The 24,662-nt window shown below is 40.5% G+C and overlaps 2 protein-coding genes across 7 annotated transcripts in view; one reads left to right on the forward strand and one right to left on the reverse strand.

Moving 5' to 3' along the window:
• The window catches only part of si:ch211-278a6.1 (SRC kinase signaling inhibitor 1), a 234,677-nt gene that overhangs the window by 174,544 nt on the left and 35,471 nt on the right, over window positions 1–24,662 (forward strand). The gene's annotated exons all lie outside the window — the stretch shown is intronic.
• Window positions 19,102–24,662, reverse strand: part of arhgap23b (Rho GTPase activating protein 23b) — a 146,722-nt gene continuing 141,161 nt past the window's right edge. For all 4 annotated transcript variants that reach the window (XM_039739274.1, XM_039739273.1, XM_039739272.1 and 1 more), the window contains 2 exons: window positions 23,754–23,785; window positions 19,102–23,631 (listed from right to left, as the gene is read on the reverse strand). In XM_039739274.1, the coding sequence (XP_039595208.1) occupies window positions 22,141–23,631; window positions 23,754–23,785 (1,523 nt within the window). In that variant the 3' untranslated portion in view covers window positions 19,102–22,140. The remainder of the gene's footprint in view (window positions 23,632–23,753; window positions 23,786–24,662) is intronic.

The raw sequence follows: 24,662 nt of genomic DNA on the forward strand, positions 1-24,662 counted from the left end.
CACTTAAGTCTTTAATCTGCCTCAAGCATGATTTAAGATATGAAGAGGTAGGGGAAGTGTCGGCAAAGGTGGTAGGGATGAGAACGCTGCCCTACTGCAGAGAGTTGATTCTACAATAAAATAAAAAAAAAAAAAGAGGAATAATCTTGGAGGTTAATCAGCACACCAAAAGCGGATAGTAGACATCACGTAGTATATGTGTACCAAATTTCAGGTCAATAGGTCAAACGGTTTGCGAGCGACAGGTGATTTAAAATCCTGGACAGACAAGCGAACAGCCACGGTAGCATATTATATAAGAAGATACTGAGATTTTTGAGTTTTAATAAATTTTCCATGGATGAGTAATTTATTTTGCTCAGACCCATCCAGATTGCTTAAGGAACAAGCAGTCAGAAACTAACCCAAAGTGCATGTGGTAATTTTTCTGCGTTGATGTAAAAATTAACTTTTCCTGCCTGAGCTGTGAACAAAATTACACTTTTATCTCCATGCAAGTAAATCAGCTTGTGTTCATTACATTAAGGTGCTACATAAGACATAGGTCAGTCGCTTTTTATAACGGAATAATATCCAATTTTATTATAAAAGAGCATTATTTCTGGATAATTACCAGTCTCTCCTGTCACAAAGTTTAACACCATATTTATATCAGAGTGCTTTAAAACCATTACATAATTTACGATTTCCTGCTTTTCAGACCAAAGTACTCTGATGGAATATTATAGCTATGTATCTATCAACAGAAGTCCCAATTTGTGCTCTTGTGTTCATGTATAATTTTACAGGAGATGACTACTAGTAAAGAACAGTCAGAGTTGAAATTTTCACCAGACTAATGTGTTAGAAAACTTGCTCCATCTTACACCGACAAGCCAGATATACTGTCGATAATATTTTGATCGCACTTGCAAGCTGTAGCAACAATGCCCTCTTTTGGCTAATGAAACAGTGCATTGTAGTTGTGTTCTGAGGCCAGATACCTACAGCAGATTCAAAAAAGAGTCCATAGCTAAACCTGCTGTCTGGACAGAATTTGAAATGTCCTTCAGACTGTCTTCAATGCAGAATTTCAGTCAAATTCTGTTTCATTCTGCATGCAGAGTTGAACCTGAATTAATTCCTGTTTTTTTTTTTTTTGTTTTTTTGTTTGTTTTTTCTTCCCTGTTTTCTCTTCTCTTGTCCACATCCTCCATGCCCTGTCTGCCTGCCTGTTTCTTCACATTTCTCCAACACCTGTACTTGCTTCTGTTTCACTCTGCGTGAATGCAGTGACCTTTCACCTTCGTGTCCATCCTCCTGTTCGGGTCTTCTGATCTGCCACTGTGCACTGTGTGATGATGCCGAACGTCTTTAGATATGTGTCCTGCTAGGCCCTCATCTACATCATTTTCCTCAGTCTGAGGTGGCCTCCTAACCTTCCATTTTATCCAGTGCCACAAATACAACTGCTGCTCTTTTCCAGGGCTGTGGAAAATGCTACCAGCCTCTGGCTATGAGACTGTATTCTTGTTTCTCTTTCTCTTTATTCCATTCTTTTTCTCCTACTCCATACAATTGGCTTGTAGGCCTATGGAAGCAACAAAGCCAGGGAGTCTCAAAACCTCCCATCCAAGACTACAATGTTTGGTGGCAGAGATTTGCTGTCGTCTTCAGTTGCATCTGTATTTGCTCCTGGCTTGAAGAAGTACCCTCAAGATGGAGCATCATTGTCTGCCTCCAGTTCAGCCTCAAGCAGCCCTGCAAAAACTCTCTTCTCCAGCCTGTCTGCCTCCAGCCTCACAGCAGATGCTCTGCTTTCCTCCACATTTCGAGAAAGGTTGGTGAAAGAATATCGTACATCATCTGCTCCACTCCCTGCATTAAATGGCCGACCTGCTGCCTCTTCTTCCTCCTCACTTTCCTCACTTTCGCTATCTTCTTTTGGCCTGAAGAGCTCTAAGGGCCTCCAGAATACTGCTCTGAACAACCTGAAAGACAAAAGCAAAACTCTTCCCAAGCCAGCATCGTAAGGAGCGACATAATAAGCACACAACAATTAACATGACTGAAGTGTACTAGGGTGGTTTGTTTTCCTCTTGCTTTCATTTCTAACAACGTATGGCAGCCCAGACTGTTTGCTCCCTTTGTATCTGAGTATTGCAGGGATATGTGGGACATGTTTGTCTGTACATGTGTAGAGTGTGTATACGCAGAAAGCACATCAAATTATTTGTGAAGTGTTAAAGAGCTGGGTATTGTAGTACAACGCAGTTAACGCTGCACTCTAAATATAACACCATATGCGGTGGGGCTTAACCATCACCCAGTGAGGTTACAAAGCAACCAAGAATACATTGTGGAAAATAAAAGAAAAAGAAATATTGAGTGTTAGGTGTTCTTTGAAACCGCTAAAACACATTTGAAAGATCTTAGTAGTGCTGCAATGTGATTTAAATAATTTCAGTTACTATTTATTATTAATTTGCCTTTACCCAGGGTGTCTTTTAAGACCAACACAGTTGTTACAAAGTTTTAGGTATAATTCATCCAGCCACCCAAACGGAGCACTCCATGTACTTCCTAGCATGCCCACCGCGCCCCTGAGTCTAAATGCCTTGCCACAGACTGCCATGCACAACTGAACTGGTACATTTGTGGTTTTGCTACTATGGAAATGATGTGATGGTTAAATTACTGACACATCTGAACCTTTATCATGTAGGGTAGAAATTTAGACTTTTAACAATGAATGCACTTTATTGCAAAAGACAAAATAACAGGATAAAACATAGCGTACATTTCATTTGCTTTTTCGAAGCAAGTGGTATTGTTATTCATACCAGGACCGATACACTTTTTATTGATGCATCTATGCAACTAGTTATGAACTGAAGACACAGAAAATACTGCATGTAGTGGACCAAATATAACACTGAAAATAATTAGTATATAAAAACAAAAGTGCCATCAGTCTGTGCCAGGCAGTAAATGCAGTCTGTCCTACTATGTCCTGTGAACCCACTTGTTGACATCCTGAACAGAAAACATTACTTGTGCATCATACTGTAAATGAATGTTGCCACTGCATATGCTGTGGTGCTCAATGGATTAGGTAAAAGTGACTGGCATCTCCATATGAGCCGGAAATTTGAACTCCATAATAAGTCTGCATATTTCACAGATTTTAAACTATAATAGTCGATTGCATCCTATGGAGGTCAGTTCCACTGCCTGAATTCTGCAATAAAATTGAAATTCCATTTTTTGATGTGCCATTCTATTTTGTGTGATGATGTACTATTCTGGCCGGCACGATGGTGCAGTGGTAGTGCTGCTGCCTCACAGTTAGGAGACCCAGGTTCACTTCCTGGGTCCTCCCTGTGTGGAGTTTGCATGTTCTCCCCGTGTCTGCGTGGGTTTCCTCTGGGTGCTCTGGTTTCTTACCGCAGTCCAAAGACATGCAGGTTAGGTGCATTGGTGATCCTAAATTGTCCTGTTGGCTGTGATTGGCTCCCGTGACCCTGTGTTATGATAATGACTGACTGACTAATTGTGTTTGTTTCAAAGAGCCAAGCCCCAATATTCCAGAACTCTTCAGTAACGTTCACAATGCATTCTGGGTGTTTTGCTTTTCACCTATTAGTATTTCTGATTAGCATTTCTAATATATTTATTAGAAAAGTTATTCCAGCCATTTAAAGTAACTTGCTACTGATGTTTAGTGCTCTGCTGCCTCTGACAATTCTTGCTAAGTTACTCTTCATGGCCAAATAATCAAAATATTGAGTATCAAAAAAAATCCACTTCAAGAGTCTGAATGTGGAGACAAGCACAAAATGTTAATTACTTCCTTAAATGAAGACATTTGGGGTGGGTAGTGAGAGATACTTTTTTATTTTGGTTTGTATGGTTCTACACTGTTAGTTATTATCTTCTTTGAGTCAAAAAGCAGAATTCTGTCTGTGCAGCCTTAGATCCATGGGACCCTCCCGTAGGTTTTAGTTCAGAGTGTAGCTTGTATATTCTTCCTCAGTCATGATGGGTTTCCTCTCACATCTCAAAAAAAAAAAAAATCTTAAAGGTGGTGACTCCAAATTGCCCCCGTGGATTTTTTGCCCACCACAGAGAGAATCCATTCTAAACTGTCTAAATCGTGAGTTCTGAGATGGATGTTCATTACAAGAAGAGTACGTTCCTAGCTTACCTGAGATGTTGCTGGTATAGGCTTTGGCTCCCCACCGCCCTGAGAAGAAATAAGCAGGTGCAGACAAAGAAAGAACAGGCAAAGAAGTCCATATCCCTGATCGTTACTTTGATATATTACTGTCATTGTGTTTAATGACACAAAAAATAGCACAGCATTGACATCATTTGCCTGGATACAAGCCTTATCACGTCGAGCAGTGGTTCCTAACCTTTTTTTGGCCATGCCCCACCTAGGCCTCTCTAACATCATGATGTCCCCCACTGTAACATACACCTTATTCTTATCATTCAAAAAGTGAACTACTCCTCACGTTGAGGAAGCCCATAATGTCATTAATTTGGTCTAAACAAGCTTCCAAAGAACATGGAAACATAAAAGGGAAAGGAGAGTTGAAGTACTGACAAAGAAATCACTAAGAAATTGTTAAAAAAAAAATCATATAATATGAAGTAATTTGAAAATACAGCAAATACAGTTTTGAAAACATATAATAAGAGACGTGAAATTCATAAATATAAAATAACTTCAATGACAGCTTCTTCTGTAATATTTAGATCATTTTATATTTTTGTTATTTTGCAAAATTGTATAATTCATTGTTACAATTCATATTATTTTAATAGTAAAAACGATTTCTAAGTAGAAAAACCCAGGCTGGTTGTAAAATCATAAATCAGCATCCCTTCTATCTTTATATAAATATATAAATGTCTCTGGAAAAAATAAAAATTATTTGTTTATTTTTTTCATCATTTTTTAACAGTGGCTTTCTGTTTTTTCATGTTATAAATTGGTTAACGTACCTAAATTCTCAAATTTCCCCCCTAAAAAATCAAATTGCCCCTCAGTGGGGCGTGCGCCCCACATTAGCAATCACCGACTTAGAGTCTCATTTTAACATAAAAGTTTATGTAATTAAACTTCATGTGCTTTGGCTTCCACCCATAGTCCAAAGACATGCAGGTTAGGTGCATTGGTGGTCCTACATTGTCCCGTGTGTGCTTGGTGTGTGAGTGTGTGTGTGCCCTGCGGTGGGCTGGCGCCCTGCCCGGGGTTTGTTTCCTGCCTTGCGCCCTGTGCTGGCTGAGAATGGCTCCAGCAGACCCCGTGACCCTGTGTTAGGATATAACGGGTTGGACACTGACTGACTGACTGACTGACTAAACAAACTTCATGTGCTTTGGCTTCCTCCCACAGTCCAAGACATACATGATAGGTGAATTGGTGTTGCTAAATTAGCCTTGAATTTAAGTGTGTGAGTGTGTTCACCCTGCAGTGGACTCGCGCCCTGCCCAGGTATTGTTCCTGCCTTGTGCATGATGACTGTTGGGATCGGCTCCACAGCTGCCCCACAGCCCTGTCCTGGAAAAGCGGGTCAGAAAATTGAAAATGCTCCCGAAGATTTGATATTTTATTAAAGAGGTGAACTGTTCATGTCCTTAAAGGTGGACACTTCGACAGGTAACTTCTCCAGCTGTAGCACAGTTTTCAGAGTGACAGACTGTTAATCCTGCGGTGGGCTGGCACCCTGCCTGGGGTTTGTTTCCTGCCTTGTGCCCTGTGTTGGCTGGGATTGGCTCCAGCAGACCCCCGTAACCCTGTAGTTAGGATATAGGGGGTTGAATGATGGATGGATGGATAGACTGTAAATCTGAAAGTGTCTTCTGTAGCAGATTGAACCGTGAGAGTAAGTAGTGAGAACACATGCAGAGTGAAGTAATAACTGAGCAAGTTTGTCATGCAGACACCTAGAGCTGGAGCTGTGATTTCATTTACAGTTCAATCCCCGTTTGAAGGGACAGAATCGGATGCTTTGTTTCCAGCTCTTAAACACATTATCAGTCAGACTAGCACCTAGTAGGAAAAGGGGAGCCATTGTAAAGTCATTGAACAAGGTTTTTGTAAAAGCACAACCCAAAATGACAGCAGATTGTGTAAATTAGGGGTGAAGAGTAACTCAGCTCTGAGACAATCAGTATTGTGATATGTGCCCAGCTTGACCAGGCCTTTACCTGTTTGCTTTAGTCTAGTAGAGTTGTGTCCATTCAAGGCAGTCCTGTCTGCTGTTAAGGACAGCACCACATCCAGCCTTCTCTAAAAGAAACGCCACATCTCTGTCTATGTCTCTCTCCAGAAATATCTGAAAATAATGGTAACACTGGTAAAGAGATCCTCAGCTCTTAGATATTGCAGTCTGAGAATCCCCTGCCTTGTGCCAGCCAAAAGTTGGCTTGACTGTTTTGATGTGGGAAGATTAAGGAGCTTTTTTTACGCAATGCAAAGTAAGTTGGCTAGAGTAAAATGTAAAAAAAAAAAAAAAAACAAAACACCAATAAAAGATTTGTTGCACTTTCAACTCCCGACTGCATTTTCAGGCCAACTGATACGACAAGAGCTACAGTCAGTACAAGAAATGGTTCAGAGGTCAAAGTAAAACAGAAATTTAATTTGCACAAGTCATTTTTGGGTGCTTTCTCCATCACGTTGTAGCCTCCATTATTGTTTTCAGGCTAGTTGCCTGATTTCCCCTACGCTATGCAATTTTCTCCCCAAATACTATTTATTTGGGTCAAGCTAGCTTTTCACTCCAAAAATGAGCAGCAGTTACTAATGGATGGGTTGATAAACCTTCACTATTAAGAAAAGGAAAGCAGTCAGACACCTGGTATGGATGGAATGAAATAAGATGATGACGACCAAAAAGGACCTTGAGGAGTTTCCAGCATAATCTGTGAAACACCAGTATGGAGTGTCGTTATCAGCCCAGTTCATTCTTGTCCAGCGGTCCAAACTGACGTGACATCAGTAATCGGTTTTACAGCAATATAACTTAAGTTGTCTTTGTGCACTTTACTGCACCACCAAAGCAGCTTTGTCACCAGTTATCTGACGAGAAGCCGTGGGTTTTAAAAATGGATGTGCTTTTCTGTTTGGACAGAAGTTACTTAAGTGGGAGATTCTGACAGGCAAGCACTGCTACTTTCACCTCTGAACCAACGGCTATACATCAGAGCTCAGCAGTCAGCTGTAAGTTAGTATACAGTTCAATACTTTTAGATTTCAACTGCTCATTTCATATTTTAATAAAGGCAATATCAGAAATCATTTCCATGTAGTGCACTAAACATGCACATCATTTCATAATGCATGTGGTGTATATTAGGAATCCAAATTCAAATCACATATTTGCCAGTCTGTTGTCCTTTAGCCTGAACATTTACTTGGCTGTGCCTCACAAGTCACTTTAGTCTGCCGTTAAACTCCTGCTACAATGCTTATTCGTTAGCACACAGGCACACCCAACATTATTTGAATCCTCTTTAGAATAAAGCATTTAACTAGTTAAATACAATTACAAATAAACGTCTGAGTTAGCAGCTCCAAGGACTTGATTGTGAACTGTGTGAGTTTTCTCCAGTCATTTCGCACTTTACAGAACTCTAAATCAGCTCAGTTAGTACGGTGAGCCCAGTTCTTTGCTTCAAATCACATCCAGTTCTGCCAAGATAGGCCTTGCCGTCCCACAATTCTGTATTGAAATTGGACTTTGGAAAATTGATGGATGGACAGAAATACCAAACAACTGTATACTAACCTACATGTCTGCAGTTGAACAGCTCAGTTGTTCCATTTCAATCAAAAGCCTACAGCAGGGGTCCCTGACTCCAGTCCTGGAGGACCACCCTGGCTGCAGGTTTTCATTCTAACCCTTTTCTTAATTAGTGACCTGCTTTTGCTGCTAATTAATTTTCATTGATTTGCTCTTCATTGACTCTGACCCCTTAATCGTTTCTTTTTCCTTAATTAGCAGCCAAACAGTATCGAGATACAAAATGAGCCAAAACAATTGGTGTCTATCACACAGTATCTGAAAATAAAGAAAGATGAGGGTCTCAGGAATGATAATCTGCTCAGGTCCCCAAAACATTTGAACAGAAAAGAGAAACTCAACTATCACACAATGAGATCAGCAACAAGCCGTGGAATTAAAGAGCGGGTTTAATTAACAACAAGGCTCGGCGCCTCATTAAGCAACTGGTTGGAGTGAATGTGTTTGGAGTTTGAGGCTCTGACTTAGGTGGTCTTCTGCTGGCTCACTCACGTCACACTTCATTTCTGTTTGGGTGCCATTTAAGAAAAGAAATGAAGCAACTTAGAGGAGCAAATCTTAAAAAACAAGTCAATTCAAGGAAATGGTAAAGGAGTTAATTAGCTGCAAAAACTGCTCACCGATGAAGAAAAGGGTTAGAATGAAAACCTGCAGCCACTGCAGCCCTCCAGGACCAGAGTTCGAGACCCTTGGCCTACAGCACTGCAATCTTACACAGGTTAAGCCCCTCCGAGTGTCTGAAGGGGATTTTAGAGTAGCAGCCTCCCTAAACTCCCACTGTTGGGTGCTTTCGAAGCTTTCTAGTGGTTTACTGTTCACTGGGCTCAAGCCTTGAATGTTTCAGAAAAATTACTCACCTTTTCCATCTAAGCACAGAAAAAATATAACCTAGATATTTATGTATTGAATAATTATATGGTGTTAAAAAGTGTTGATAAATAGAATATTATATAATGTAAAATGAAAACACGCCTCTATTGTTTTGTATAATTAAACCATCTTTGTACAGTTTTTTTGACAATAATATATCATTTTAGCAAATAATTTAAATTCAAGTTTTAGTGTGTGTATTAACATTTTATAATTATTTAAATATATGTATATTTATATATATATTTCTATAGATAGATTGAACTGACATTCATTTTAGATTTGTTTTTTTACTTTTTTTGCTGCTTCTGTATTTTCATATAAATTTTATCTAATCATAAGGTCAACAGAAAGGTTCAAAAACAATTAATAGACACACTAGCTTTGTTTTCCTCCTGTGGGATTTGCCCATGGGATGGAATTCTGCACATCCATGGGAACGGTGTGTCACTGATAAAATGCTGGGCAGCCCATCTGACAAGCGGTGACTCAGCAGAGGCCTGTTTTTGTCTTTCCTTTATGATGTGCCCACTGTCTTCATGTCTCTTGCCTACTTGTCTAAATGAACTGTAACAATATGGTATCACAGGTTTTGCCACCTGGAAATAAATATTCTGTGCCACATATCCAGAATAAAGGTACATTCCTCCCAATGTGAACCTGAACACAGTGACATGCTGCTCGGTTTGGCATCCCCTAACTGCTCGGCAGAAGCACTGTGACAAGCTTGTCCTTTTTGGGTGCTCCTTTACCAATGAGCTGCTCTGAGTGACTTCACAAAGATCTGCTCCTCTTGCTTTGTCATCTCCAGTTTCTGTCATTCACTGACAGCTGCTCTTTCCAGTCGCCTTTAGTAACCGACTACTAAGTAGAGCATTTTAATGAATGCAGGAATGGATGGCTTTAGGCTCATTTGCTTGCTCATGCACCCTTGTGCCTTTGCTAATATTGTCATAGGAGTAACACCCAGAGGGGCAAGGATTTGCAAAATGAAATCCAAATGTACTGTTGGTCTATATAAACAATGGTGATTGCACAGAACAGAGCATGTTGTACCACTGGGATAGGTAGGCGCAGTCTTCAACCACTTCAGGGGCTTCTGTTTTTCATTCTGCTTACACTTTTCAATGAGCTCAATAGTCCGCGTTAATAAGAACAGGCATGCAGCATACGAAGTGTGCCTATGGACCCAACGCCTGGAAAACACAGAGGTTAACAGAATACAAAGACCTGCTTTGGCAACTGACATGATGGGTTCCTGAAAGGCTTCATGTATCTCAGCCTTGTCAATTATCAATATGACCAGTTTTTATAAAAATACGACAGCTCATGTTTGTTCTTGACAGCATTTGGGCCATATTTACATACACAGGTGGCATCCAGACACATTCTACAATGAGGAATCGCTGCTCCGTAAAGTTCAGAGTTGTGTTTTTTGCTTTTGGTATAATTATATTCCATGTATCCACCTTTAATTTAAAGCTGGCCCTGCATATATACATGAGATAAAGTAAGAACACCCCATTGTTTTTTTAACATCCAAACATATCAAGTTTAGATTCTCATTTAAAAAATGGTAAGTGGAAAGTGGTGTAATCTAGATATATAAAAGTCAATGTGTGTATGTATGTTCCAGCATCACGATTTTCATGACACTTGGTATTCATGTTTCTCATTGGTCGACTAAAATGCTGTAGGGAGAAATCAGCTGTAACCCGCCCCCTTCTGGGTAGGGTGGGCGGTGATCTTGCGCTCTTGTATGCGTGTTATCATCCAGTTGACACTCGGAACGACCACCAGAGGGCGAACTGGAGGCGGCTGCCAGCATTCTTTATGTTTGAGCGTCGCTGCACCCCTGTTGCTTTTCACATTAAATAGAGTTCTATGCTTGCAAGTGTGTGCGTCTGTCCGGCACGGAAATGAGACGTAGAGTCGGAGTGAGGGCTCCAGCTCCGAGGATATGCAAGTGAGGCCAGCACACCGGCAAAAGGAAACCTCCTAAGAAAGGCAGTCGCTTAGCTGCTAATGCACAAACGATGCGAGCGCGTCAGCAACACGAATCCTCATTGCAGAGAGATGCCCAGAGTAGTTCTGACGATTTAAATACCTTCTAGGATCCTGTGCGGCTTGCACAGTTAGTATAGACCAGGCGACTGCCAGCATTCTGTATGTTTGAGCAGCACCCAAGCGTCAACCAGATGATAACATACATACAAGACCACAAGACAAGGACATTAGTGAGTCTTTATTGTTTGTTCATTTATTTTTATTTTTAAAGTTGTGTTTTTTTTTTAATTATGTTTTTTTCAAACAATTAAAAAAAACACTTTATTTTCCTCCCGGACAACGCTGGGTATTTCAGCTAGTTGAAAATAAAAAACAATGAAAATTTGACTTATTTATTCTTTGAGAAATGAACCCATATGCCGTTTCAGTCTATGAACAATGTAGATCCCCCCTTGGCTCTAACAACTGATATTTGCCCTCTTTGGCAGAAACAATGTCAGGTGGGCATTTCCTGTAACTGTCTAGCAGTCTCGGACATCGATTGAGATAAAGTTGTTCCCACTCCTCCGTGCAGAATTCCGTCAGCAGAGTGTCGTTTGAGGGGTGTCTGGCAAGCCCACCCCATTTCAAATCCCCCCACAATGTCACGATGTGATTCAGATCTGAACTTTGATATGGCCATTCCAGAACCCTCCATTTCTTTCTTTTCAACCATTCCCTGATGGATTAACTGGCATGTTAGAGTCCACTTTTGATTGCGCTTCAATGTTCTCACAAGTGGCCTCACATAATCCTCGTATCTTCTGGTACAGTGAAGAATTCTTGGTGGATTCTGTGATGGTGAGACGTGCAGCTGGCTAAACCAGGACAGTACCACCATTGTAATTTAAACCTGGTATCAGGTTTTTCAGGTTAAAAGATGTCTTTATTTTTCGCTCGAAGATGCCTTATAGTACTGTGACCATATAACTGTCTTTGTTTGCCAGTCCAGAGCACATTGTTCATGGGTAAAGTTAATCTTGCCCTGATGTTCTTTCTGGACATTAAAGATTTCCTCCTGCCACGTACATCTCATTTGTGTAGCCTCTTTCTAATTGTAGATTCATACACTTTGACATTAACAGTTGCAAACAACTACCTGGAGGTTGATTCTGGGGTTCTTGGTGACTTCTTTTGCCGTCTTGTATTCTGTACTCAGGTTGAAATGACTTGGTGGCCTGGCGTGGCCAAGTTGGCAGTTAAAATCTCCTTCACTTGAACTTCCAGAAAGAGGAATTCTTGATTTCTAACTGCTTGGAGATCTTATCTAAATTATAACGCTCTGTCTGAAGGCCTCCGAGAGCCCTTTTGAGCATGGCATGGTGATAACACACACTTCAACAGCAAAGAGCAAACTAAACTAAATGTCTGAGGTCCAACGAGATCTTCTCTAAAGATGTTCCAGCCTTTTGTACCGGATTCTAATTTGACAAAGTCATAAATGTAGGGGTGGACTTGACTGATTCCACATGCGACATTAGCATTAAGGCTTAGTTAAATTATGCAATAGACTACAAAATGTAAACTTGACATGACGTTTGTTATATCACCTTTGTCTATAGTACTAGGGTGTTGTACCATGTTAGCCATTATGAATGTACTGTAGAGAAAAGCAAGCAAAATGACCCCTTTTATTGGCTAACTAAAAAGATTACAATTTGCAAGCTTTCAATGCAACTCAATCTTGCCTGATGAAGGGGCCTGAGTTGCCTCAAAAGCTTGCATATTGTAATCTTTTTAGTTTGCCAATAAAAGGGGTCATTTTGTTTGGCTTTTCTCTACCTTTATCTATAGATACTGTTTAAATGGAAATCAAATCTTGAAATGTTCACATATGTTAAAAAGAGAAGACAAAAAACCTTTCATGGGGTGTACTTTCTTTTTCACATGACAGTAAAAGTCCAAAGCAGATGCTCAGTCCACTTATGATGCTGAGTATTTGATTTTAGCATATGCTTGTATTATGTAAAATGGCCGCGTCGATATGTTTATCTGCTGACCAAGGCTCAATGGGCTGAATTCGTTTTGGGACGCTGACTTTGTATCACGCAGGTCACAGGCAGGAGATGAATGAACTCCAGGTCAGACTGCAATGTCAAGTGTTTTTAACAAGAAATAAATTGATTCCATTATTTAAACAAGTGGAAATATAAACTCCTCATGTGCCTACACTTGGTCACACCAGAGGTGGCTCATTGTTATTTATGAATTATATGAATAAGAAGAATAAGCAATATTACGGAGTGCACGGCTGTTTCTGGCCTTTTTATTCAGCACTACCAAGATGGGCTTTGGTGCCCCCACAACCCTGAATTGGATTTGAGACGGTAAAGTTAATATGACATCGCCGGAGCCATTTAAGTGGAGGTATGGCGGCTGTGTGGTTAGAGCAGCGCCATGGACTTGGATTCAGTTTCTGTGGAGTAGTTTCTTCTAATGTAAGATCGCTGCTCCTTCAGCTTCTTTCTACAGCTCCAGATTGCTCAGGTTAAGCCAGCTGGTCACCCTAAACTGGCCCACTCCGAGCCATTATGGACTGTCACCTCATGCCACGTCGACTGATGGTTTGCACTTTCCATCCTCCAGTGGTTCAGGAAGTGAATGGGTTGAAATAACAAGAAATAATAAGTTCAGTTACAAAGAATTAGGGGATTTGTTTCAGTGAAATTGGCAGCCGTTGCCGTGCTCAGCGATTGTACCCAGGCTCAGTTTTAAATTGGCAGTCATGAGCAGCACTGACAAGCGGTGATATTCAGTGGCTAATGAATGCCCACCTCACCAATACGGCACCTGTTGACTTAAATAGGAAAGTTTCAGTTGGAATGAAAACCACAAGCCACTGCAAGTCTCTTCAGTTATCTCCATGTGTGCAACTCCCAGAATGTGAAAACCTTGTGGTGTTTGAAAGCTGTAACCTTGAATGTGTGAGTTGTACACTCCGGATGTATCTTACAGTACTTAGAGAAATGTAAACCAAATTTGCTTTGTCCAAATTATTTTTAAACACCTATTTTCTTTTATTTTTTTAAATAAAAAGTCATAGTTTTTGCATGTATAATTTCAAGCAATTGCACGGTGCAGTCAGCAATGTTGTCTACTGTATATGTTTAATTCAATGTGACTGATTATCTAATATTGTAGAAAAGAAGAAGAAGAAGAAGAAGAAACCTTTTTTTTTTAGTTTCTACTGATGTGTTTGTTGCTCAGGCATGAGTTTTACTGTGTTCTGTACAAGAAAAGACAATAATGTAATAAAACTAAGGGTTACAAAAATGACCTTTACAGAAACCAATGATGGTGTTTTTTTTAAGTGATGCTTCCATTTGTAGACTAGTATGATATATTTAAATCGGAATAAATAACAAGATAACAGTTGTCTGGATGCCATGATATCCTGTGAGAAATGTTCAATTCTTTTGTGAGAAAACTAAATAAAGATTTTGCTTTTTTGTAAATAGCTGCTCTTTGTGTGACCAATAAAGTGCCGCTCTCTTGTACACGCTGTCTTGGGCTGTTACTGCAATGCATAATCTCCTCCATATCATCCATTTATCTGAATTACTGTACCAACTGACAGTTTTACTTTATAAAATAATTGTGCGCTGTATCTTTTTTTCTTTACTAATAACAAAAACTAAAGGCATGACTAATATCAGATCGTCATATTAGCGTTGGTGGCTGTAGAAGATGAAGCAGAACCACACAAAGGAAAATACGCTTGGCTGGCAGTGGACAATCAACTCCGAGGACCTCCAAGGCCTCGCCACACTAGCAGGTATGTTCAGTACAAGGTGGGCTTTCAAGAGCTTCTTTGAACTGGCATATACTTAAAGACTCTTGATGCTTTTTTATACCATGTTCTAATGTCAAGACGGGCAGCATGGCAGTGCAGGTGTTGGCATTGCTGCCTCCAATCTCAAACTCACCGCCTTAGGTTAACTGAGGAGTTTAACTTTGGCACAGTGTGAGTAAGTTTGCATTGCAGTGTCATGAGCTCCCACCCATTGTTGGCTCCTGTCCTGTATGTGATGCTGCACTTATAAGCTCTACCCTGTGCCTTAAAACAATAGAAAAAGAGCAAAAGTGTCAGCTCTTAGACTGATCTCCGTCCTCTTTTAGCACAATATGATGATCCACTTGTATTCCATGTTACGTTAGGACATATTCCTTTCAAACTTGTTAAATATATTATTGAACATAAAACTGAAATAAGGTGCAAACATTTTATGATTATGCCTTTTCACTTTTTTTTGTAATTATGGATGCATAGTGGTTAAGGTAACTGCAGCACAACTAGCAATATCCTGTATGGACTTTATCCAGGTACTTGGGTTTCCTCCACCATCTGAAAGATGTAGATGTTTGGTTGAAAGATCAACCTACAGTAAATTGGCCCTTTTTGGATGATTCTGAGGGTGGCACGGTGGCGCAGTGGGTAGCACTGCTGCCTCGCAGTTAGGTGACCTGAGTTCGCTTCCCGGGTTCTCCCCGTGTCTGCGTGGGTTTCCTCCCACAGTCCAAAGACATGCAGGTTAGGTGCATTGGTGATCCTAAATTGTTCCTCGTGTGTGTGTGTGCCCTGTGGTGGGCTGGTGACCTGCTCAGGGTTTGTTCCTGCCATGCGCCCTGCGCTGGTGGGATTGGCTCCAGCAGACCCCCGTGTCCCTGTAGTTAGGATATAGCGGGTTGGACACTGACTGACTGACTGAATGATTCTTGGTGTATCCTGGCATTGAACGGGTGGACTCCTGCCTTGTGCACAGTGCTGCCGTAGCGGGCCACAGATACCCAAGACAAAAAAAAAGAAAGAAAAAATGTACAAAAATAAGTAGAGTGAAGTCTATTTATCAGGTTAAATTTAAAATATATATATATATATATATATATATATATATATATATATATATATATATATATATATATAAATAAGGAACCCAAAAACTTAGGGAAAAATGCAATACATTTAACAAATAATGGCTCAACAAAACACATCATTTATTTAGCAGTTTTAACCAAACTAAAGATTAAATAACAGAATTTCATAAACAACTTCTGTTTTGGCAAATGTGGACCCCACAGAATATACAGTGAGAAGTTTAAGACACAAACCCAGTAAGGTTCTAGTTAAAGCGAGTCCAGTCATGGCAGAGCTTGCTGTCTGATTTGGCTCTATGTCATTATAGCAGTATTGCTGTCTCAAAGGTTCAAGGACCCCAGGTTCAGATTCCTGTTTTCTCCTGTCCATATACTGAAGCTAACCATTGGCACTTTCGAATCCCCATTCACATTCTAGCTTCCACTTGTGCACAAAATAGATTTCATAATACAATGTAGTTAATGTCTATAAATATACCTAGTATGTGTGAATCAGTGTGCCCTTTGATGGAGTCCCATCCAAGGTTGGCCCTTGCTGTTTTCCTGGGAAAGGTTTCATCTTGCTTGTGACCTTGCATTCAACCAATCAAATTATGAAAATAGATGGCTCTTTATAAACCATTTGTCAGTAAGATGAGAAGAGGAAGAAAACTAATCACAAGAATAAACGCTGCACAACAGGTTCAACAGTACAAGGTAAGCCCCTTCTTTATTTCTGACCAGGGAAACGTTCACTTTTTGGTTAATGTGTTATGGTAATTTGTGAGTCAAAAATCTGATTAGGATTCAGGTCAGGTTGGGGAGCACGGACTGGCACAGTGCGTTGGCCACACCCACCGCACAACAGAACAGCTTGGGATCTTGGTTGGCAGCCCCCCAGGCAGACACATGGAGCAGTCCCACCCCGGCCATCGTGCCGTAACTGACGCTCCCTCACAATGCAGGTCATGTGCCTTATTCGGGACTCCTTGAGCAACAACTCATTCCACACAAAGTCAAACCAGCGGTACCCAAGGATTCTCCGAAGAGACACAAGTACCAAAGGAGTCCAGTCCAGGAAACACCAGCGGCCTCATGCATAACACCGTGTGTAGAACTCACACTAAAACATGACGCATGGACAAAAGTGGAAATGTGTGCACACACAAAAAAATTCAGATGCTCAAAACCGTGTGTAAGACAACCTCCACGCACTTCAGCTCCATAAATCCCGGTCAGCGTGAAAAGTAATGGACATGCACACGCCAGCAGTCCCACTTTGACTCCAGCCATAATTTTAGCATATTTTAATATGCAAATCAATATAAACATCACCTTCCCCGTTCAATGTTTGGTTAAAAGACAATGGCAAAAGCACATGAAAAAACAAGAGGAGGCAAAGAAAAATGTGCTATTTTTTGGCTTAAGCAGTGGTATAAACGACAAAAGGAAGTTGATCGAGTGATACAGCGTGGCAGAGACACTCAAAAGTTCAAGTTTAGGAGTCGCACAGTGCTATATATAATATATATAATAAAAAAAGGAGTGGTCAGATATCAGAGTTGCCATGAAAAGGCGACTTATAGCCCACTGTCTTTGTGTCATTGATAAGCATATTAGGGTACGGAGAAAAGAAAAAAAAAATAGGGACACAGTGAAGAAAAAAAGGTTGAAATGTCAACTTTAATTTCGAAGTTTTTACTTTAATCTCGTAGTTTGTTTGTCATTAAAGTAGAATGTTGTAAACATCTTAAAATGAATGTTTCATTTACTAGAATTTCTCAGATCCCATCGTAACTAAAGTATCACATTAAATGCTTCGTATTCTGTGTGAATCACTACATGCTCCTTACACGAGCTTTCTCTTACGCCACTGATCTCCACTTATAATACATTACATTCATGATATTACAGCTCACTGAACATTTTGGAATACTAAGATGTATACTTGATATCATTAAAGCTTGTGTTAAACATGGGGACAAGGTGGCACAGTGGTAGTGATGAGCTGGCGCGGCATCCAGGGATTGTTCCTACCTCCCACAAGATGCATGTTGGGATGTGTGTGACCCTCGAAATAGTTTATTGTAGCAGTACTGTGTCTGTCAAACGTACCAACCCCCAATTCCTGTCGTTCCTTTTCGTTCTTTTAATTATTCCATCTATCTATCTATCCCGGGTCGCACCAGTCCCAGAAAGCATACAGCGCGAGGCAGGACCAATCCCTGAATGGGGTGTCAGCTCATCGCTACCGCTACACCAGTATACATTAACAGTATACATTATTTAAATGAAGTAAAAAATGTATTTGTATAATTTAATATACATGCTTTATAGCATTTCTTCCTAAAAATGAAATCAAGAGCTCCAAGAAGATAGCCCTTGGAAATCTGAATCGACTTAGAAGCCAGTTGTCATCATCTGTAAATGCGCGCTCTCTTCTATTGAATTGAATTCCTTTACTATTATTGTATTGTACAGTAAGATTCAATATGCAAAAATGTAAATATAATATAATATAAAAAACAGTGAAAAATATACAATAAAATATACAATATGAAAGCATCAGTACAATGCAAATATAAATACAGTGCAGATAGTGCAAATGGTTCATAAAGTTCACAGTGAGGTCATTGAAATTCTAAGTACAAACTGTTCTGCCAAAAGCACTTGATGGACTGATTGAGTTTGTTTATAGCTCTTGGGATGAAACTGTTTCTGAACCTTTAGGTTCGTGCAGGAAAGGCTTTGAAGCGTTTGCTAAATGAGGGCAGTTCAAATAGACTGTGCACATGGCTGAGGCAGCGTGTGTTAGATGCTTTATCCCGATAATCCTCTGGACTCTCAACACAGCCCGCTGTAGAGCTTTCTGATCAGCTGCTGTAAAGCTGTGATTCCACACTTGTACAGTGGGTTAAAATACTCTGAGAGGTGCGTGGTATTTGGAATAGTTTGGCCATTGCGTGGACCATTATATTGTTACAGGATGATTACAATCAGATGCCTTAAAGTTAAAAACAATTTGCGGTTAATTTCAGTGTATTTAATAAAGCCATGTCTGGGATGTGAATCCAAAAAAAAGATTGAGAAACCACACAGGAACAGTAGCACTATTTTGACACTGGGTGCCACCAGTTTGGAAAATCGAGTGGAAACTTGCTTACAACTCAGGGTACAGCTGGCGTGAGAATGTGCGTGGTTTTACGCCAAGTTTAGTTTTAATACATCTCAAAGTCGCCGTAGAAATGCTAAGCACCATTTACACATGAGGCCCCAGGACTCTAAAGACTTGGAGCGTCGTCCTTTTGCAGAGATACTGGAAGCGCCACACACCCCTTTCCAGTGACCTCATGACCTCCTGTGCTCTACCAATCCAAGACATGAATGTCGCTACCGAGGTAGGTAAACTTCTCGATGTGGTCAGACACACTGCTGATGGCTGTGCCCAAGAGGTCCTTAAAGGCCTGGATCTTGGTTTTTATCAGTACACTCCCAAGTCCAGACACTCAAAATAAAAAAGGCAACGTGAATGTTTAAAAGGTTCAATATAATTTCATTTATTTCCAACAAATGTAGAAGTTTTTTTGTTTTGTTTTCGGAGTAGAGGTGTTTTAAAGCACTGAACCATGTAAGGGTTTGTTCATGCAGGTTGGTTTAGCACTGTTACAATAGTTTCATATTAGCAACATTTTCATCATAAATTTTATATTACACTTTAAACACAGTATGTACAAAACTAAAGTAAACTTTACAGCAAATATTTGCATACATTTACTTCAATACACATTGTATACACACACATGTGCATTGGTTTGGATATCTGACAGTCTTGTCCAAGGCCCCAATGGAATGGTTCAAATATATTCAGCCAAACTAGTCTGTAAGAAAATCTTTAACAACACTGTAAATAAAAACATAAATGTCACAAAACACAGTACCAGTTTTCTAAGATGTAATCTGACCAGCATTAACACATTTTCTGCAAACGTTTCATTAGGCAGTTGAGAATTTGTTCTTAGGGTTAAATACCTATTTAGTATAGCAGCAACCGACAACAGTTTTTTATTTTAACTAAATTCACTTTTAGGAATATGCATAGTTTTCTGGTAGTGTGCTTGTCAGCAGTTACAGAGGTATACTGTTTGTTATGCTTTTAATTTATATAAATGTAGAAAGTTTAAAGCAAAGTAGGGAGACTATGGGTATGTGTCACTAAAGCAATCTGACTGCAGTGTGTGCGCCACTGTGATAAACAGAGCTCTCCAGAAATGACTGACTTCTACAAATGTTTTAATAAAACTGAAACCGACGACGTAACGTCAGTAAAAACAAAGGACGGTGAAAAAGATGGGGGACTCATAAAGCGGTACACAGTCAGAAACGGACAGACCCGCTGTTAACACTGATAATATGAAGCCAAACGTCTGGTCCCTGATGTAAAACTACACTGATGAGCAGCCCTGTCTGTGATGTTCAGGGTGGGATTCGAGACCACTACCTCGCTTTGTGAGCGTCCACTTTCTGACATCTCCCAGGAGGAGATCTGGTTCAAGTTAAGTTGCATATGCTGTCAACAGGCCCTCATTCATGGCGTCATTTGCACATGTACTCGTCTCTGTGTCGGTTAAGTTAAACACCTTGTCAGTCGTCAATTTAATATATTATTTACAGTACATAAATAGATACAAATATTGATGAATGGTTACTGAAACAAGTACAAATCTAAACATCAATCAGCCAGGCTTTGCCATTCGTTCTGAGATATAAATTATGTCAGGACTGTTAAAAAACCAAAATAACCCAGCCTTGAACAATCGCACTGTACCTCCTGGACAATGCTGTGTTTAGGATGACAATTGTTTGTCCTGCTGTCCCCACGGAGATCCAAGAAGTGCAATTCAATCAAGGTGGCCGCTAATCCCAAGTCTCGGGGTAGACAGTAAATGGCCAATAAGGGGATTTTTCTTACACAAATTTCTTTTAAGATGAATGCCGACCCCCCACAGCCACACAGTTATATAATAACAACATTACTGTGAGGAAGTCCTTCCACTTCGAGGCCCTAAACTCTTCCATTTCAGAAATGGTGCGTTATGTCCATCTTCCTGCAAGCAGAACCCCATCACCCCTTTCCCAGCTAGTTGCATAGTTTTGTTTCTTCACTTCTAACATTAAATGGATGGCCCACGACCTCAGACTAACACTCCCAGAACACTCTCTGATCAGAGCACTCTACCGTTTCCTACAATGCAATTGAGCTGAGCTACATTAAAAAATATATATGAGAAACAAATGAGCAAAAGCGTGGCATTCCGCGTTATCTGTCCAGTTTTAATAGACGTTGGTCATCCAGGATGCATCTGTGTTGGCTACATTTATTAGAAATGACTGAGGACCCCGATGGTCTGAGTCAAATGACTCACACGTCCCGACAGCTGGATTATTGTTCCCATCCCAATAAAAGCTTTATAGACGCTGTACATATTATGAAGTTCCTGCATCCTGGAATGAACTGAAATCTGACTGAATTACCAGTCACTCGGGGAGGCCAGTGCTGTAGGACCGTCCTAATCGGAGAGTCTTTGAACTTCCAAAGGATGAAGTAGCGTAGCTGCAATCCACTGCGCGCTCCCAATACTGACAATACACTTTAATGATTTAAACACTTGCCTGGGTTTAGTTCACAATTTATTTTCAGGCACTTTAGAAAGCTATCCAAGGCAGCCTGTCACATTTTGTTTTAACAGGGAAAGAAGCTTTTTTTCTTAAAAATAAAAACTTGAATGAACTATTTTAATAATAGATGTATATCTCCTTACAAAAAATATAAATCTAAATAAAAAACAACAATAGGGAGACATTTCAAGTAGCCATGTAATAGGAAATTGTGTTCAGGGGTGACATGTAAACAATGATAAAACTAAATTACTTTATAGTTTATATTATATACTGTATATTTATAAATGTACACACACACACACACGCACGCACGCACACAAACACAAAGATTACCTTAGGAATGCTTCATTTCAGTGTTACAAAATCTGCAAAAGGATTTGCTAATATTAACCCAGGACCCTTGCCTAGGCGCCAAGAGTGTCCAATGTCTTGGATTTACCGTTTATAGATTATGAAACAAGAACCACTGTGCCACTTCTGGAAATAAGTACTGCCTTGGTAAGCTCGCCGCCTACTCACTCCATACCTTCACATGCTGTACAATAACATCCCGTAGCAGGTAAACTGTCCAGTATGAATACAAAATATGTAGCACAGTGTGTGCTCGACTGTCCTATCTAAATGACAGCGAGACTCTCTTCTAGGCAGTAAGGGACAGAAGCCACTCGGAGGAAGATCTAAAGCTGATAACCAGTGCTTGTCGACACAGAATTGGCACTATTACCCTTCCACACAGACTTACAGGTATGTAACTTTGAAGTGAACAGTCAGGCTTCTAGCTTGAGAGACAACAGGTAAAAATTCTGTGACCTCTATTTCCAGCAATAGTTCGCTGAGCCTTGAATACAAAATGGTGCTCCTCATATTCTTGAGTTAACCAAAGCCTCCCAACCTACAAATACTGATGAAACCTGGAGGAAGACGTGCAAACTGGTGCCTCATTGCGATTCAAACAAGAACTTGTAGTCACAGAATAAGAGGAAGTAGCAGAAGTTGCCAGGACTGACTGACCACCAGTGGGCCCGACTTTTCCTAGAACTGGCTTAGCTTGGTCTGTTTGGATGTTAATGTTGCTGGTACTTAATGCTGGTTGAACCTCAGTGGAGGTGTAGGTTGTTGACAATTTTTCATACTGGAGATCGGAGTCAAGAATGCTACTGTCTCTGATAGTTACCACTACCGTGTGGCGTCGCTTATTCTTCTTGCGGCGGGTTTCTGGTGAATGTGGTTTACGCATTACCACTCCAAACATGTCATCCATGGAGGTTAGGAGCTTCAAACGCAGCTGCTCTGTTAGTGTGTTTTTGCTAGATATTGATGGTATGTCATTGCCCTTCGACTTGCGTGGCTGGCCGCCTTTAAGACTCTCCTGGCTGATGGGGCCTCCGTCAACTCTGGAGAACATAATCTTGCTGTCTGTCTCATTTTGTAAAGATCTCTGAGTCCTATATTGTGGATTCTCAAGAAAGGCCATTTCTTCAACCTTATTCAGTTCCTTGTCCAAGGAACAAACTTTACTTTTGTCTCTTGTGTCTTTTAGCTTCTTCCTGGCAAGTGTGTCACATTGTATGAGCTTGTGCGAGCTGAAAGATGGCCGGCTATGTAATTTATGAGAAGTTGATGACGATGAAAATGAAGATGGAGTGGTAGACCGAGCTACCTCACTCTCTCTTGTTTGAACTTCATCGTTCTCCTGTTGCACAGTTTTATAATTACTACCCTCCCACAGTTTGGACTGATAGGAGAGGAAGCTGCATTGATGCACTTTAGATGTACACCTCTCCTGTGTCAAAGAGCGTGAGGCAAAACCACTCTCATTGTCCGTTTCTAAAAGAAGGCCACTTTCACTGACTAGCTCACTTCTCTCATCATCAGCCTCATCTCCACGGCTCTCAGATGCAGATGGTACCTCAGAAGCAAGGCTGCGGCCTAGTGTGGACAAGGTTGAGTAGCCAGACACAATCGAGTGAGCATCCAGTTGGATTCTTTCCTCTGGGGCTTGCCATGTTTTACATGTCCCATCCTCGTCTAGCAGTTCAGTCTGAAACTTAGTCCTGTTGGGTTCAGAATGTTTTGATCTGTCCTGGAATTGGTTTCCTTCTGATTTTTGCTTATTTTCTATCTCATTTATTTCTTGTCTTTCTGCTTCCAAACTTTTTCCCTTGGCTTTTTCTTCTTCCTCCACTTCTGTTTGTTTGACTAGCTTCTCTTCTAGATCACGATACCTGAAATTGCTGACTTTAACTGGCTCATGTTCTGAGTCCTCATCTGTGCTACTGCCAATTATTTTTGCATGTCGGTGCTTCTTCCTCTTATTGATGACAACAGACTTTATTGACGTGGCCAGGAACTCCTTTGGATCTCTCTTTGATCCCCAAGATCCCTATGCAATCCATACAAGAGAAACATTAGTCAGCAGAACACGCAGTGTTGAACCATCCTTGGATGCTTCTTGGTCTGGCAAATAATTAGAACATCAATGTTTTTTACAAGCAGTACTCTTACCTTTGATTTAGCTGAGTCGCTGTTGGTTGAATCTAAAGAAAAATAATAATAAAAATGGTAAGAAGACATATAGTCCTAGAAAGGTCAAAGTGCAGTAGAAAGTGGAACTGAAGGTGACTGAGGTGCAACACATGAGCAAGTAGCTTTTGGAATCAATGACCAAATCAACGCGTGCGCCAGCAACTACCCAAATATAAATGAGAAACAGGAGTCAAACCAGATCTCTGGGGGGCTGCAGTGGCTCTGGGTTTTCAGTTCAGTCGCCTTTTCAAAGAATAGCCAGTACCTGATGCTAATGAAACAGAATTTGAAGGTTTATTTTTAATTGAGGTGCGTTTTAACATTCAGAACCCTTTATTGTTTCTTTTTCTTTATCCATCAGTCAAATAACGTTGAGATGGGCAGCAATACGGCAGACGACCAGCTCACTTGATCCTATTTCTACTTGTGCTTCAGTAATAATGTATTTCAAAAGAAGTACGTGAAGGCCTGAGAAACATCGATCTGTTCTGGGCCATAAAACACGGAGACCGCCGCGCTCTCAGAAGAGCTGTTTTAGAACTGTCTGGGGCGGCAGAATGAGTAAATAAATGACGTGTTTCATTAACGGTAAGAAATGACTTCTAATTAAAACAACTGGTGGTGCTCTAGGAACGCAGTTTGAGAACCCGGAATTAGCTGGTCATCTGTTGGCTCGTAATTTGAATCACATCATTGTTTGGCTGCTCTTTGAAGATGAGCAGTCCTCCCTCGTTAAAAACAAGTCAAATACAATGGAACACAAGTTCTGTTTCATCAGCAACCATAGCTGGTTACCAATTAGGAATAAGGCTGTGATGAAAACGTCCAGCCACCGCAGCCCTTGGAGTTGGTCACCTGTGAGATGGAATAAGCAGGGCTGCAAACCAG

Source organism: Polypterus senegalus, chromosome 17 (assembly GCF_016835505.1).
Source record: "Polypterus senegalus isolate Bchr_013 chromosome 17, ASM1683550v1, whole genome shotgun sequence".
NCBI lineage: Eukaryota > Metazoa > Chordata > Cladistia > Polypteriformes > Polypteridae > Polypterus > Polypterus senegalus.